The sequence below is a fragment of the Halichoerus grypus genome, chromosome 7, assembly GCF_964656455.1.
Source record: "Halichoerus grypus chromosome 7, mHalGry1.hap1.1, whole genome shotgun sequence".
In the NCBI taxonomy this organism is placed as follows: domain Eukaryota; kingdom Metazoa; phylum Chordata; class Mammalia; order Carnivora; family Phocidae; genus Halichoerus; species Halichoerus grypus.
Window position 1 is genome coordinate 154,225,405 of NC_135718.1, and position 17,138 is coordinate 154,242,542.

General features: G+C 53.7%; 1 protein-coding gene across 4 annotated transcripts; it reads right to left on the reverse strand.

The window, feature by feature from the left end:
- Positions 1–1,254: 1,254 nt before the first annotated feature.
- SLC25A44 (solute carrier family 25 member 44) lies at positions 1,255–14,142 on the reverse strand. 4 transcript variants are annotated; one of them, XM_036069893.2, is made up of 4 exons: positions 13,987–14,140; positions 8,715–9,352; positions 3,414–3,541; positions 1,255–1,446 (listed from the first exon to the last, which is right to left on the reverse strand). In XM_036069893.2, exons 2-4 carry the CDS (start codon positions 9,337–9,339, stop codon positions 1,255–1,257), a joined length of 945 nt encoding a protein of 314 aa, XP_035925786.2. In that variant the 5' UTR covers positions 9,340–9,352; positions 13,987–14,140. The 4 variants fall into 4 exon arrangements, with proteins under 4 accessions (XP_035925786.2, XP_077934663.1, XP_077934664.1 ...); XM_078078537.1 differs by lacking the exon at positions 13,987–14,140 and adding an exon at positions 9,718–9,838; XM_078078538.1 differs by lacking the exon at positions 1,255–1,446 and adding an exon at positions 2,334–2,890 and having other exon boundaries at positions 13,987–14,141.
- Positions 14,143–17,138: the final 2,996 nt, after the last annotated feature.

The following is a 17,138-nucleotide window of genomic DNA, read 5'->3' on the forward strand; positions in this document are numbered from 1 at the left end:
TCTGACAGGCCTTCTGTCCCGGGGGCGCCGCACCCGCGTCACAGGCCTGGTGGCGGCCGGGGGCGTGGGGCAGGAGTGCTGGGCGGCCACCAGACCAGCTGGGCAGTGTCGGGCTGGTAAGTGCAGCGGTCCTGGTGCGGTGACCTCCTGCCCCGCTCCTTACTGTCTCCCAAGAATCCCTTGGGAGGCCCGTGACTGGGATGAAGAAAAGAGAACACCAGTGGTTCCACGACTCGGAGATTCCCGCCGTGAGACCTGTGTGTCCGTGAGTCCCAGTGACCGGGGTGTAGACGCGGGCGGCCCCACTGCCCAGGGCCCAAAGCTTCACTGGGCTGCTCCGGAGCAGCTGTTCTCCACCTGGGGGCAGCAGGCCCAGGCAGCCTCATCTACTCAGAACTGGGCCCGCCCCTCTAGTCGTCCCGGGCCTGTGCGTCCGGGGGCTGCTGGCTCTGAAGGAACGTGGAAGGGACAAGTAACTGGGATTGAGGGAAAAGCCACATTTTCCACCTGTCTGAGAAAGGGGTGGGCTCTGACTGCAGGATTGGTGCTTCAGCAGGACTGACAGTACCTAGTTCACAGATGTTAAAAAAATACACACACAAAATAAGAGTATCAACATTTGTCCCCGACCTAATAACTCTCCAAAGAGAGGACGAGTGCTCTGGAGAACCAGAGGTTTTTCTGCTCCTACTCCCTGTGCAGAAGTACCTGGCACCGTGCCCCCCTCCCCCCGGTGGCAGGGAAAAGCAGAGCAGTCTGGTGGGCAGCTCAGTCCCAAAATAAAAACAAGCAAGCCTGAGAGATGAAGCAGGAAAGGGCTGATGGTAGCTGATGGAACCTGGGCTGAAAGCCCAGGAGGAAGACCAGTGATAGTAAGCAAGCTCTATGTACAGCTCTTGTCAGGGTCTCAGGGACACAGATGGCGGGGGAAGCCAGAAGAAGGGTTCGCAGGGGATGGGTGGGGTGGGACTGGTGGGGACGGTGGGTTTCCTTAGGATAGGACTGAGGACCCAGACTGAGCGAGGGAGCCCAGTTTGGCAAGAAAATAAAAAGTAATGGGAGCAGGGGGTCCAGGTGTGGAGTCTCTTTAGCAAGAGCAGTTCAGAGTCTCTGCCCTGTCCCAGACAGGCCACCCGGCCTAGGGCAGGGCTTCGGATGTGGTGGGGACACGGGGGGGGGGGGGTGCTACCCTCCCCACGCTGCCCCCACCCCAGAGTAGTGTGGCAAACAGCGGGGGTCGCTCCCCTCCACGGGTTACCAATGTCTTGAGTCCACCAGCTCAGGTCGGAGGCTGAGTTTCTTGAGGCTCTCGTAGCCCACCACGATGACAATGGTGGAGGGCGTGGCTGAGATGATTCTGGCCGAGAGGCCTTTCATGAGGCCCCAAGGCCCCTCTTCGGCCATCAGCTGTCTGAAGGTCAGGATGATGGAGCTCTTGCCTTCAACCTGGAAAAGCAACACAGTGGAGGGCCACGGTCTGCAGTCGAAGTCGCTCGGCGCAGGCTCCCTCTGCCTTGGGGTCCAGGGGCTGGATTGTGCTTGTGAGGGATAGTGCGGCACAGGGCTTCATGTGGGCTCCGGTGCCAGGCTGCCTGGGTTGAATTCTGCTCCCCAGCTTACTAAGAGCGCAAGCTCAGGGAGCACAGTCACCTCTCTGCACCTCAGTCCGTTCCCATGCAAGCAGCGATGGAGCGTACCCACCCCTGCGGACAGGCACACGTGCCCCGTAACTGCGAGCTGTTACTACCGCCAGCAGATGGGCCACTCAGCTGCGGTCCTTGTCCTTGCCCTGCTTGCGTGTCTCTGGCCTCAGGGACACCGGGTGCTCGCGGCCCTGCCGGTCTGTCATTTCCATTCCAACCACCTCAGTCCCTCAGTCTCCACAGTTGGGAGTCCTCCCCTCACCCCGGGACCCCTGCTCCCTGCCACACTGGAAGTTTGGCTAAGGCAAGAATCTTCTCTGTTCCTGCCCCCTTCCCCGGACCCTGCCACCAAAGCACACTTGGCCCCACTCAGACCCTCAGCCAGTGCAGGACACCTGCTCTCCTTGCCATACTTCCCCAGAGTGGATGATGTTCACAAGGTGATATCCGGCTCAGAGCATCACCCCCCTCCTCCCCACCTCCCGTAGCCCCCTCCTCCACACTCCGCTCTTCCTCTGCAGTACTCTCCTCTGCCCGCCTCTGCCCCCAGCCCTCCCATGTATCCACAGCCGCGGCAGGGCCGCTCAGCTAGCTTGGTCTCCTCCCGCCTGGGGGTGCCTCAGAAGTAGACACCTGTCCTTTCCCTTGGATCTCCTCAGGGAACACTCAAAACAAGCCTCAGAAGAGAACGAGGAGGGAACCTGTGCGCTTTATTATTTGCAAACCCATCAAATGCCAATTTATTCGTTCAAAAGTGTGTGGGGGCAGCATTCTTTCCTAGGGACAAATATACCTTTAGATTTACCAGCCACCTCCATCCCAGCATCCTGGTATTAGGGAAGCTGACCTCACCCCCAAGCTGTTGAGTTTCTTTTCCTCCCCTCCCGCCCTCACCAGTGACCCCACTCTCCTGGACAGCTGTCCTCCTACTCTACCCGCCTCAGACATCAAAATCCCCCATTCTCTCCACCTAAAGCTTTAGACGGCAGAGCGCCATTTGTATGTGACACACCCATACTCAGGTTCTATTTCCTTGGACTAGGTGCTGGGGGACGATCTCTGGGCTGAGAGGACAGGGACGGTCATCTCTGGACAGCGCCACCAAGGGCTCTGTCAGGATCTCTGCTGAGTCCACATGGCCCAGTCTGTGAGGCCTACTCAAGAACAGTCTGTAGAGAATTCGGCCCAGTGGAGAAACCAGACTTAGGGAATTCATTGAAATGGATATATTTCTAATAACCACAGACCTGCAAAGTAAGAAAAAGGTGTCTGATCGGCTAACAGGAGGCAAGGCAGGGAGGAGTCGGGGGCATGGCGAGGACAGGAGCAGGGCATGTAAGGACAGGAACAGGCGTGCAAGGACAGGAGCAGGTTATGCAAGGACAGAATCAGGGATGTGCAAGGACAGAAGCAGGGACGTACAAGGACAGGAGCAGGGCATGTAAGGACAGGAGCAGGGCGTGTAAGGAAAGGAACAGGCGTGCAAGGACAGGAACAGGGCATGTAAGGACAGGAACAGGCGTGCAAAGACAGGAGCAGGGCATGTAAGGACAGGAATGGGCATGCAAGGACAGGAGCAGGGTGTGCAAGGATAGGAGCAGGGCGTGCAAGCCCGCAGACATCACAAGGGAAACACTGCAGATGCTAACTGACCACAGGAAGGGGTCAGGACAAGGCCGGCTGGACCAGAAGGCCATGATGCAGAGAGGTCAGGGGGGCACTGGGGAGCCCGCAGGTCACCCTCCTCACCGGGCTGGAGGCTGGTCTTACCTGCACTCGGGTGCGGATGACGTCCATGGGATTGGTGAGGATGGAAGCGGTGGCCGCAGCCAGGGGCCCCGACACAGCTTGAAAGACAATGTGCGGGCACTCCTTAGGACAGAGGTACGAGAGCTGTTCTGGAATCGAGGGAAAGACAATGCCTCAAGACATGAGGCGCCATGCGATCTGCCCTCATGCTGCTTCTGTGCCCAACAAGGACGAACCCTCTCCATCCTCAGCCTCCTTAGACCCCAGAACTCCCATCTTCTCTTCTCTTCTTTGCTTCCATCGGAACCAACAAAACTGAGGAATCTCAGGGCCCTTCTGGAAGCCATGCTGGGTACATTGCCCACTTTGAACAGAAGATTCCTCTGGAGAAGGGGTTTCAGAACCTCTCTGCTTGCCAGTTCCTTTCATCTAATGGACAGAAATCCTCCCTGGTGTAAAAGCCTTATGCCTGTGCTCTACTCCTCTCAACTCACGGCCAGGAACGCGCACGGGCCCATTTTCTCACGCACGCACCAAATGGCCGGCAGCGCTGGCTCTCTGAGGAAGGGGCAGGGTGACCACAGAGGGCAAGGAGCCTCTTCACTGCATCCCCTTCCTAACCTTGTGAATTTTGAGCCATGTGAATATTTTTATTATATTTTTTTCATTCCAGTTTGTTAACATACAGTGTTATATTAGTTTCCAAGGTACAATATAGTGATTCAATAATTCTATATACTACTCAGTGCTCATCATGATAAAAGTACCTTCATCCCCTTCACCTGTTTCCCAGTCCCTCACCCACCTCCCCTCTGGCGACCAGCAGTGTGTTCTCTAGAGTTAAGAGTCTCTTTTTTGGTTTGTCTCTTTTTTTTTGTTTGTCTTGTTTCTTAAATTCCATGTTTGTGTGAGATCCTACGGTATTTGTCTTTCTCTGACTGGCTTACCTCACTTAGCATTATACCATCTACCTCCATCCACGTTGTGGCAAATGGTAAGATTTCATTTTTTTTATGGCTAATATTCCATTATGTATATACCCATGTGAATTTTTTTTAAGATTTTTAATTTATTCATGAGAGAGAGAGAGCAAGAGAGAGCGAGAGAGAGAGCGAGCACAGGCAGGGGGAGAGGCAGAGGCAGAGGGAGAAGCAGACTCCCCGCTGAGCAGGGAGCCCGATGCAGGGCTCGATCCCAGGACCCTGGGATCATGACCTGAGCCGAAGGCAGACGCCTAACTGACTGAGCCACCAAGGCGCCCCCCCCATGTGAATGTTTTTAAAAATAAAAACAATGACAAAAGAGAAAGTCATATCCAACAGTAAGATGTTTTCTCCAGGCTACATCAAGAAAGAAAAACTCATTTTTCAAAAATGCTGATGGAGACAATGGCAGAGGACCCAGACTCACCCATTCCCTGGTCACTGGGAACTCACTGCAGCTGAACTGTTAGCTTTACCCTCTCTAGCGGTGAAAGACAAGAGCTCGTTTGTTCAACAGAGGCTCACTGAGCGGCCACCACCATGCGCCAGCCACCCCAGGCCCTGAGGATGGAGAGTGAATTAACAAGCTCAAATCCCACCCTTAGAAAGTTTTCCATTCTACTGGGGGAACACAGACAATCCAATAAAAAGCAAAAGATATAGCGATGTCAGAAGGTGATGTGTGCCCTCTGTAGATAAAGATAAAGCAGGAAAGGGAGACAGGGAATGCCGAGTGTTGGGAATGCAGGGGTTGCCGTTTTAAACACAGTGGTCACGGAACCCTCTCCAAGAAGGCTGAAGTTTGAGCAAAGACCTGAAGGAGGGTGCAAGTCCTACGGATCTGTGGAAAGAACTTTCCAAGCAGAGGTAACATCCTATGCAAAGGCCCTGAGGCAACAGCGTGCATTAAGTCTTCGAGGGCAGCAAGGCCCGAGTACCTGGAGCACAGCGAGCAGGGAAACAAGAGTAGACGAAGTCCGAGAGGTAAGTCATTAGGGCCTTGAAGCCACTGCGAGAGCTTTTCGCTCTGAATGAGGCTGGATGTAAAGTAGACTCATCATCTCAGAGATTTGGTCTCAGTCTTCTCTCTACAGTTCAGTTGCCATAGAACTTTTAAGAATTTTTTTCTCTGCCCTTACTTTTGGTAATTTGTGGCCACCTAAAGATGAGGGGACAGAAGGAAGGTGGGGGTTGGTGGGGCAGACGTGAAGGCCTCTAAATCTGGCAGCATGGCAGGACTCCTTATGCCCGGCCAGAACCACCTCTCCCCTGGTTGCTAATCGCCTCCCTCCCTCCCCCAGGGTCAGCACAAACCAAGACAAAGTGACCGCCACCTCACCCGTATCCTGTTTCTCCTGAGAAGGAAGCATCTTGCGGCCACTGGGAGGTGGCGTCTGGCCAGGAGCTGCCAGCCTCCATGGGCCTGTCTGCACTGGCCCCCAGGCCTGCAAGCCACAGCAGGATCCAGGTTCCAACTGTAGTCATAGACACATGCCATTTTCCTGGGACTTCGGGAGAGGATGAAAAAACAAAGCAAGAGAGTGGGGGAAAGAGCCCCATGTCTTTGCTCTCCATTATTCATTCAATAAGCACTTACTGGGCACCTCTTATCTGCAAAGCAGAAGATGATAAACCCAGGCTGACTTGGTTTAAGTCCCTCCTGGCTACATGATTTTGAATAGTAATATAAACGTATATTTATTTAATGCTACTGGATGCCAGGCACTGCGGTGAGCATAGGACATACAACAGAGAAATGAACAGGGAAGGGCCTTCATGGGAGCTGTGAGTCAAGGATAAAATGATCGCAAATTATGACAAATGCTATGAAGGAAACAAGCCGAAAAAGAAAAGAGAAAGAGCGCTTTTTCCAACTGGGTGACGAAGTCTTCTCTGCAAACGTGGCATGGAGGCTGAGGTCTGGGGCACGAGAAGGGGAACAGGGGACAGGGCACTCCAGACCGAGAGAACGTTATCTGCAAAGGCAGAGAGATGAGAACAGAGCTTGGTGTGTTTCAGGAACAGAGAGAAGGACAGTGAGGATGGAGCAGAGCAAGGGAGAGAGGCCCACCGTGGGGCTGGCACAGCAGATGGGCCAGATCATGGAGACCTGCACTGACTACGGACACATTCGATTTTATTCTAAATGCCCAGAAGGTAGCATTGGTAGATTTTAAGCAAAAGGGAATGACAAGAACCACTCTACTCATTCAACATATATTTACGAAGCACACGTGGCCCAGAGCCTATCTGGCAGGTAGTGCGTATTCAATGTTAGCTTCCTCCCACTTCCAAGAACTTTCCAATCAACTGTATCTCAATTGTATCTCAATTAAAAAATGCATTTTTTTTTTTTTTTTAAAAGGAACCTTTCCACCCAGTAGAAGAGATAAGGCACAGACAAATGACATCAAGGCGGGTGATACGTCGCTTCTGGGTTAAGGGCTCCGCGGAGCGGTGCGAGGAGGCAGTAAGGAGCCCTTGGGCATGTCACGGCTTCCCAGGGCAGGTGCACCTGGAGGGCCGAGAGGAACAAAGCAGGGGTGGGAGACACGATGCAGTGGAGGATCTGTGCATGATCTGGCCTGGCTGCTGCACACACCACACTAGGGGGCGCTCCTCTGTAAAGGGAGGTGGAAGCCAGACTGAGGAGCTGGGCTTGTACTTGGTGAGCGGTGGGGCCACTGAGCACCACAGCCAGGGTTTAAAGAGTGACTCCATTAGGTGTGTGTGGTAGGTGGGATGGGAGACCAGCTAGAGGGCTGGCGCAGCACCCAGCAGGGTGGTCACTGAGGCGTGGTTTCCAGGGAAGGCAGGAGAAATGGACAGAGAGTAGGGAAAGACATTCTGGGGTCACTAGGACCAGATGTGGGGACGAGGAAGAGGGAGTGACAGTCTCAGTGATGTGGAGAATAATGTGGCCGCTGAGAGAAAGAAGTGAGTCAACCAGCTTGGGATGAAAAATAGTTCGCTGAATAACGTTTCAGATATAAATGCACGTATCCAAGTCGAGAGGCCCAACAGTCAGAGTGTCTGTCCAGAGCTCTGGAAAGTTAGTCTGGGGATAGACACAGATTTTCCGACATGGCAGAAAAGGACAAGTCAATTGTAAATGAAATCACATGAGGAGAGAGGGGCGAAGACAGACGCCAGAGAAAATGCTCACAATTCCTAGAGTTTTTCTTTTCTTTTCTTTTTTTTTAAGAGAGAGTGAGAGAGAGAGAGAGAGAGAGAGCACAAGCAGGAAGAGAGGCAGGGGCAGAGGCGGGGAGGGAGAAGCAGGCTCCCCGCCGAGCAAGAAGCCCGATGCGGGATTCAATCTCAGGGCTCTGACCTGAGCCGAAGGCGCCCCTTCTGGAGTTTTTCTTAACATTAAGATTAGCAGGATCCATTCCCAAAAGATCTGATGCAAAGGGTCAGGGGTGGAGTCTGGGTATGTGAATTTTACCAAATATTCAGGAAGAAAGACTGTGTTAAACAGGAGAGAGAAAGAGCTAGCAATAAAGAGGAAGGTACCATCAGGAAAAAGGGAGAATCACAAACGTGGAGTGCCAGAGGGATAGGATGATTACAGATTAGGAAGTCATTATGAAATCTGGTTAGGAAGGTCCCAGGTAAGTTGGACAGAAGGCCCACTGCCAAGGCTCAGGAGCCCGCAGCAGGGCCTGGGGAGGCTTCAAGCAGAGACTATCCTCATGGGAGTCTGCTGGTTCCCCAAAGCTGTGGATGCCAAGGGTCACAGGCACGCTCAGGTCCTGTTCTTGGCAAGGCACCCTGCCCTTCCAGAAGAAAATGTGGCAACATGTTTATCGAGGCCCTCAAAAATGTTATCTTTGGACCTAGTGATCCATTTCTGGGAAATACTTAAAAAGAAGTAAAACGTCTTATGAACAAAAATACATTCTAGGAGCGGAGGGGTTCAAGGCTCTAGGACATCTTGAATTTAACAACCCTGAGGAAAGGCATCCAACTTAAACACTCATCTGAAATTTGAAATTTCATCTTCAAATCCCAAATATCCCATGAATTTTGTCCTTCCTCGCCTTTCAATTCTCTACCAAAATTCCACTAACCCTCATTGATTGAAAGGCAGCCAGAACATACTTGATGTTCTACAGTCGTCTACTTCACTCGTCTGAGTCCCCCCCACAATAACCTAAGCTCCCTGAAAGCAAGAAGCCGTGTCTCATTCATCTGTGAATCCTCTTGGGGTTAAATGTTTGCTGGATGAACAGCCCTTCTCCCATGAAATCTTCCACTCCAGCGCACACAGGGCCCCAGCGTCTTGGCCGCGGGAGCAGGCCCACCCTCTATCCCCGCTCTCCCGGCCCCCTCTTACCTGCATAGAAGTGATAGAAGGGCCACCAGACAGCACTATTTGGGATGTAGGTAAGCAGTGAAGCCACATAGCCTCGGTAAAAGCCTCGGAGCCCGTCAGCCCGCAGGATCTGCCTGATGATGTCCTTGGTTTGGCCAAAGGCTACAATCCCTCGTCCCTCGGGGCTCCCTCGCACTTGGAAGCGGCCCATCCTGTCACCCTTGCGCTGCATCATCAGGTGCTGGGACACCACGTCAATGGGCACTGTGATGCTCTGGGCCACTAGGGAGGCCGAGCCCCCGGCCACCAGCGACTTGACCGTGTTGTTCTGGCTGTAGTCAGCGACAAACTTCCGGGTGAGCTCGTACGTGGTGACGTAGCACTGGCCGGAGATGAGGGTGAAGGTGTTGACCAGGAACCCCCGGTAGAGGCCGGTCACACCGTCTGCTCGCAGGATCTTGATGAAGGCATCAAAAGTCCCGTGGTAGAGGCTCTTGCCCCTCTGGACCTGCAGCCGGGTGCGGATGAGGGTAAACGGGTAGACGCTGACACGGATCATCATCGTCATTGCTACACCAAACACGTAAAACTTCTTCTTGTCCAGGTGTTCCCACTCGATGATCTGGATGTTGCGTTTGTCCTCCATGGCGCCTGGAGACCTAGGGACGTGAGCGGGCGGGAGGACTTGGGGAAGGAGGCTAGTGCTTCGCACTCTGTCCTGCTGGCTAGGCTCCGAGCCCCGTCCTCAGGCTTCATCTCCTGGGGTACCCACCTCCCCAAAGTTTAGATTCCAGTCCGGCTTGGCCGACTCTTGCCTGAGTCTTCCTTCGGGGATCAGGATGCTGCCCCTGCCCCCGCCTCTTTTACCGTCCCTCCCCCAACTCCAGAAGCTGCTCCACACTTCAGTGACTCCTGCAGCCCCACCCCCACCTTGGCTCCCTGCCCAGGCTGATCAAATCACCCACTGCAGTCCCTGCCTCTGCCTGGGCCCTGGTGCCCCAGCCCATGCTCCTCCTCTGCTCACCCAGGCGGAGCTCAGGATGCTGTGTTGCTCTGGCTTTGGTCCCGCTTGAGGGCCTTGCATCCTGCCAGGCGGTCCTCCAAGTGGGACTAAGGGATGTCACTAAGTGACGCTTAGCAGGTTCCTAATGTGGAAGGGAAGTAAGTGCTCCATTTGGGATGCTCCTGGGCCCACTGAGGAGGCATGGCCTTGACCTCCGACCCTCAGCAGGGTGCCTCTTTCGGCACCATTTACAAGCTGCCTCACCTTACTTTGCTTCTGGCTTCCCCCGTGCTGGCCTCTCTGAGCTCCCCTGACTCGCACTCACTACACTTTTCTTTCCTCCAGCCTGTATTAGAAGAAAATGTGGCACCCCCTCCCCCCCCCCCCCCCCCCAGTGAAAGGAGTTAGAAAGTTAGGGACAAGCCAAAGGTCAGAGTCCTCTTTGGTTATTAGATAACTCACTCTAGAGAAAAGAAAGAACCAGCAGAGAGCTAAGTGGTTTCCCTGAAGTCTTGAGAACCACAGGGCAGAGGACATGCCTGGCCCTTCTCACCCCTAAGCACAGAAATCATAACCTTTGTCCTGTATAATGAGGGGAGATTCAAGTGACAGGGAAGATACAGACTCTGCCTTCAAGAAACGCACAGTCTGTTCCCGAAGACAACAGCATCCATCTGGGGAATGGATCTAAGATACAGAGAGAAAGAATCCAGGTCAAAGTACTGTAACGTGGCTCTGAGGTCAAGTGTATCCCCCGCCTAAGTTCTCCAACAAAACTAGTACTAATGTAATAATTGTATGAAATCAGGAGCTTCCAACTTAAGAACTGTCAAACAGCACGTCATGATATGTTGGACATATTCTTGGTGACAACGTAATGTGTTCCTGGGTAGGACACTGGACAGTTTCAGCCAGAGGGGAAACGGGGAAGCGAAAGTGGCAGTGAGAAGTCAGGGGCTCCCCAGGCTTTGGGAGAAATCCCAACAGGCTGGGAAAGGAGGTGGCCACATAAAAGGGACAACTCTAGAAGCTGAAATGTCCCCGAAGCCAGTGCCCTGGCCAGCCTCACGTCAAGTGTCTAAACAGAGTCCATCCTCAACCACCTTCCCCAACCAAAGGTCCCAAGCAGCCTGAGGAGCTTCTCACTTTACCATGGAAGTCAGCAGAGAAGCCCAGGGAGCTTTCCGGCCCCCGCCCGCCAGTGGGACTGTGTCACTGTCACAGAAGGCCAGGCTGCCTGCAGTGCAAGCCGAGCACCTGTGCGCTGAGGGAAAACCTCAGCTTCCAGGTGAGGCAAATGGGAGGAACCCCTGGAGGGCAGAGCCCTTTGAACAGGGCAGGAATGCACGTCGACCACGAAAGCAGCAAACGATGGCTTAGAACAACCAGCTTGGCCCAAACGTGGGATGTGGGCAATGAGCGAGAGGAACGCGACCGTGTCACCTGCTGTGGGCAGAAGTGGCCCCTCCTCCCCAGCCTCAGCCGGGACACCCACCAAGCCCAGCAGTCCTCTCCTCTGAGGCTTCAAGAGAAGGCGTCATTGTCTGCCCTGCCCGGAGTGTTTGTTGTCCAGGGTCCCAAAGTCATGTTTCCAACACCACTGAGCCATGAGCAGAGAGAGACTCTAGGATTTTCTGAACACCTATCACCTCATGTAATCCTTACAACTTAACCTCTGCACAGTTAGACACTCCTGCTAAGTGAGGACACCGCAGCAGAGAAGTTAAAAGGAACAGGTCCAAGGTCACGCCGCTGGTCAGTGGTGGAGGCACGATATGAGCCGAGATTTCTCCTCTACTGACCATGCCTTCTACCCCATGGGAGGAGAGGAGTTCCAACACAAGTCACACTGTTCAGTCTAAAGCCAAGTCACTCCCACCCGTGGGCGGCAGCATTAATGCCCTCATGGCTGCTGGTCACCCAAGGGTTAAGCATAAGCTCCTGGCCCCACAGATGACCAGAGATTTCGCTAGCTTTGTTCCAGAGAAACCAAGAGCTGCCCCTGCTTTCCCAGTGTGCTGGTGGAGTGACTGACCGAGCTGAGCGGCTGGCCAGCACGTTGTTGTCACAGGACAAATACAGTTGGGCCCAAGCAAGAGAGCCTCCTGCCGGGTTCGTGCAAACTGTGTGCTAAGCAGGACAGAAAGGCAGAGCAGCGGATTCCGTCCCAGGACCTTCTGAACTTGTCAAGCTGAGTCACAAAGTACCAATATCTCTGGGGCGCCTGGGTGGCTCAGTCCTTAAGTGTCTGCCTTCGGCTCAGGTCATGATCCCAGGGTCCTGGGATCGAGCCCCGCATCGGGCTCCCTGCTCAGCGGGGAGCCTGCTTGTCTCTCTGCCTGCTCTGCCTGCCGCTCCCCCTGCTTGTGCTCTCTCTTCTTTCTCTCTCCGACAAACAGAATAAAATCTTAAAAAAAAAAAAAACAGTACCAATATCTCCTGACGAGAAGTCTTAAGGCAGGACCCAGTGCCCCGTTTCTCTGCTTTCCTCCATCGCTTACGTGTGCCTGTTGATTTTAAATTCCCAGAAGGAAGGGGGGGACTCTCCAAGGCCAAAGCAGGTATCTCCTACCGTTGCCACGGTGACAGGAGAAGCCACTAAGGGTCACGCCTCAGAGGGAGAAGCCGGTACAGCGGAAGGCGAGAGGGCCTGGTACCCACTCCCTCGCCTCAAAAGTGGGGTCTCAACCTGCTCTGTTACATAACCTCCAGACTTCCTGCTGAAACATCAAAACTAGTGCCTCTTGTTTTACCCGCTGGAAAATCCTCTTGGCGGACACCTGTATGCACACCTCCTCTAGCCGTCCCTTCTCCCAACTCAATCAGCCCCCGTGCTTTACAGCTCTTTCCCAGACCCTTATTTGTGTGCACAGCTCCGATTCTGAATTTCCTCCCATCTTTTAACAACTGCTCAGGCACAGAGGTTGAGGTGCTTCCTCTGGGGACCCAATAGATGACCCAGGATGCCCTGAAGTCATCAAATGAGATGTCAGAGGCAGAGCCTCCCCTACCAAGCCGCGCAGGGGCAAGGGACAGATTGGTGGTCTCTGCACATCTCCCTTCCACTTGCACTCTTCCTGAACCAGAAACATCACACCAGACTATTCACTAGGTTCTGAGATAAGAGTCTGGTTCGGGATAAGGCGGTGCCATCTGGAAGGCCAGGTCATGCAGTGGAACGAACACCCGTCCTCAGGAGATCCAAGTTTGAGTTCCACTTCTGTTACTTACTGGTATGATTGGAATCATGTCACTTCACTGAAACTCAGTTTCCTCACCTGGGAAGCGGGGCCAGTCGGCCTGCCATGGCTATATAATAGTGTGGAGCCACTCACCGGAGGCCACACGTGTAAAGGCGTTTTGTAACAGCAAAGCATCTCTATCACGGCACAAAGTTCTCCTAGACAATGCTGCTCTAAATCCTGGCTACTCAGAGCGGCACACACGCCGGACATCAGCTGTATTTCTTGTTAGAAATACAGAGTTTCAGGTTGCAGGCTCGCCCTGCCGAATAAGAGCCAACATGTTAACAAGCTCTCTGGGTGATTAAATGTGCCAGGTTTAATGTTAAGGATTGTCAGTATTATCATAACAACGGTACAGCTACTCGAAGAGTCCAGGACCATTATGACTCCATCCTGACTTGTCACCAGAACTGGGCCCAGGGATGGTTACTAGACGCAGGCAGAGCTTTCCGGGCTAGCAGCCCCACCAAAGTGAACCCCCTTCTGCAGCTCCGGACCCAGCCCACAGGCTTGGGTCCCCAATTTCAGCTGGAAACAGCTGGAAACAAGATCTTTGCTTCCCCCTCCTGTTCCTCCGCTCTCCATCGCATCTGCATCGAGACGCAGCATCCTGGGAGCCACCCCCCCAGCGCGAGCGCGGATACATTTACACGCTCGCCCTCCTCTAGTCAGGGGAGGTCCCCGCGATGCTCCGGCCCCTCGTTCGAGGCCATCTCCTCCCTCGTCACGGTGAGGTCCCCCCAGCTCTCCTGTGGTCGTCCACAGGCACCCACGTGATCCCTCATCACTGACACCACATGACACCCGTCCATGCAGCGCCTGGCCTGGCCCCCCGCACAGCCGCCCTGGGCCGGGGGCTCGGACCCGGCCGTGCCACGCCTCTCGCCCCGCTCCCTCCGCTGTGCGCTCCTCCGACAGGAACAGACGCCTGGCTGCAGTCGCCCCGGAGCCCCGGAGCTGCGAGGCCGGCTCCCGCTGCCGCCGTGACAGGTCCAGGTCCTCGGAGACCGTAGCCGTCAGGCACCCCGCGCCGGCCGTTTCTTACCTCCTCCGATCAGGGAGGTTCCGCCGCGACTGAGGCGAACTCCGAGCCCGGACCTCTAGGCCACAGCGCCCACTCTAGCCTCCATGCCCGGCGACCGCCAGGCCCCGCTCGCATCTTCCTCCATCTCGACCGGGCTCCCGGTACTGCCGGAACCGGAAATTGAAACACTGTCATTCCCGCCCCCCCCGGGGTGGGGCGGGGCTACGCCGTGGGCAAGTCCACCAATGGCGTGCTGAGCTTTAACACCCCCCCCCCTTCCCCGCCCCCGAGGAGGGGGGAATGGGCGGGGCCCGTGGCCATCTTGAATTCGGGCAGAAGCCACGCCTTCGTTGGCCTCGTCATGCCCTCAGTTCTACGGCGCGTGTGTGTCCTTTCTCGGTTCTCAGAAGCCAAGTCACCTGGCCCTTCTTGAGGATCCCGTTGTAAATGGGTTACCTTGTGTTTCGGGGCTATTGGAAATCTAACTTCCAATCTACTCTGTAATTTTTGCGTAACTTTTCTCGTCTATGGTGCCAAACAGGCCAATGTGCAGCAGTAAGGATTGAGGTTAGACAACCGATTTTGAGGTTTGAGAACTCAAAAAATTGCAGGAATAGGGGCCATCCTGGAGGTGGAGTGAGTGACATTAGGGTCTCGTCCGGCTCTGAAACTACCTATATTTGGATTTAAAAGGAGAGGAAGAGCTCTTTAAATGAGCGACTGGAAAGCCTGGGGTGGAGAGTCGGTTCATTTCAAATGAGGTATTTCCACATCTCAACAACAAAAGACAAACAACCCCATTTAAAAATGGACAAAGGACTTGAATAGACATTCTTTTCCTTCCGTCAGTTCATTGGTAAGTCCCCTCTTCCGTTTGCGCAGACCAAGTATCTGGGGGCATCCTTGCATGCTTTCCGTTTCTCGCCCATCACATGCAGCCGGTCATCAGACACCATGGGCTTCATCTCAAAAATGTGGCCAGAGCTTGGCCACTTCCCACCACCTCCACACTGCCTGCATGGCCCCAGCCACCACTCTCACCTGGGTGACTCCAGAAGCTACCTCACCGGTTTCTTTGCTTCCACTCTTGCTTCTGCTATGTTCTAATCAGAAGACAGCAGCCAGGGTGACGCTTTTAAATTCTAGGTCAGATCATGTCCCCTCATCTGTTAGAAATGCTCCAGCAGTTCCCCATTTATTCGGAGTAAAAGCCAATATATACAATGGCAAAGGCCTACAGGGTCCTACAATCTCCCCCCGACCCTGCACACCCAATATCTTTCTCCCTTCATCTACTACTCTCACTCCTGCCTCAGGGCCTTTGCACTGGCTTCTTCTTATGTCTGGAAGTTTTCCTGCAGGCATCCACACAGCCTGTACTTTCTTTCATTTACTCCATTGTTTCGTTGTTCAAACTTCACCTTATCAATGAGACCTACTCTGAATCTCCTATTTAAAACTGTAGACACTCCTTCCACTCAACCTTCTTTCTGCAACTCAATTTTTTCCTTTCCAGCACATCACCATCTAATGCACCCTACCTGTTTGACTTATGTCTGTCCTCTGTCTCCCACATCAGGATGTATGCCCTATGACCACAAGACCTGTGTCTGCTTTGTTCATTAGTGTGCCATTGGCGCCTGGCGGTGCCTGTCACATAGGAGGTGCTCAGTAAATATTTGAATGAATGAAAGGATTTCAGCATTGAGAGTATTATCCAGGCACACAGAAACCCAATGAAGCAGCAGCAGTGTATAAAAGGGATTATAGTGAGGTGTACATAGGGCACTGACTGCGTGATAGGTTTGAGAAGAATCCAGAGGGGATGATGTCCCAGGTGGAAGAAACAGCATGCCTCAAGGAACCTCACTGTTAGCTCCGTTAGGCAGGTTGTCTGTTCATCTCTGTGTCACCAAGGCCTGACATGATGCTGGGCACTCAGTAAAGGTTTCCGGAAAACGGTACAAGGTGCTCAGCCTTGGTGAGCATGTGGTGCAAGGTGTGTATGGAGCGACTAGAGGAAAGGCACACTGTCCCAGGAGGAGGTTATTCTGGAGTTCTTTACTCTGGAGTGAATGAAAAGCCATTTCAAGTTTTTTTTTTTTCTTAACATTTGTTTATTTATTTGAGAGAGGGAAAGCGAGAGCACGTGTGTGCACGAGCAGGGGGAGGGGCAGAGGGAGAGGAAGAGAAAGAACCTCAAGCAGACTCCCCGCTGAGCGCGAAGTCCGACATGGGGCTCTATCTCACGACCCTGAGATCATGACCTGAGCTGAAATCAAGAGTCGGACGCTCAACCAACTGAGCCACTCTAGCCACTTCAAATTTTAGGCAGAAATTTTTTTTTAGTAAGTTCCTCTTGACCCAGGCCAGAGAATGGAGTCTGGATGCGAGTGGCAGAAAGGTGGAAGAGACAGGTTAGGGGTCGGCTCTGGTTGCCTTGGTGAGGTGGTCAGGACCTGGTGGGACTGCAGAGGTTCTGAGGAATTCCCGGGCAAGCGAGGAGGAGGAGGAGATGGGGTGGGGACCCAGCCAATGGAGTGGAGGGGTGGGAGAGAGGATGTGCTGGGTGAGCCCCAAGCCTCCACGTTGCAGTGTGATTAGCTAGCATAGGGGAACATGGGAGAGGGAGCAGGTTGGAGGGGATGATAAATTGAATTTGGGACATGTTGCGTTAGAGATGTCTGTGGTGTGTCCAAGTGGAGGTAAGCAGTAGCTAGAAGGGCAGGCCAATGCACTGTCCCCCACAAGACCTCTTCCCCAGCTTGTGGCCGGCCCTGCTGCTGTGTTATAAGCCATGTGCGGACAGGAAGTGAGTCTGACTCATGTGTCTCCTGCTGTCTAAGTCAAATTCTGGACCACAGCAAGTGCTGAGTGCATGTTTGCTGAATGGATGGATAGATGGACAGGTGGGCATCTTTCGTTAAGAGGAGGGAGAGGAAGGGGCGCCTGGGTGGCTCAGTCATTAAGCGTCTGCCTTCGGCTCAGGTCATGATCCCAAGGTCTTGGGATCGAGTCCCGCATCAGGCTCCCTGCTCGGTGGGAAGCCTGCTTCTCCCTCTCCCACTGCCCCTGCTTGTGTTCCCTCTCTCGCTGTCTCTCTCTGTCAAATAAATAAATAAAATCTTAAAAAAAAAAAAAAAAGAGGCAGGAGGGGAAGTAGTAGGCATGGA

Coding starts and splice junctions, on each gene's coding strand:
- SLC25A44 (XM_036069893.2), bottom strand. CDS start 9,339: ATGGAGGACAAACGCAACATCCAGATCATCGAGTGGGAACACCTGGAC. Junction 3,542..8,714: donor CTTCTATCACTTCTATGCAG/GTAAGAGGGGGC, acceptor CCTCGATTCCAG/AACAGCTCTCGTACCTCTGT. Junction 1,447..3,413: donor TCATCCGCACCCGAGTGCAG/GTAAGACCAGCC, acceptor TTGCTTTTCCAG/GTTGAAGGCAAGAGCTCCAT.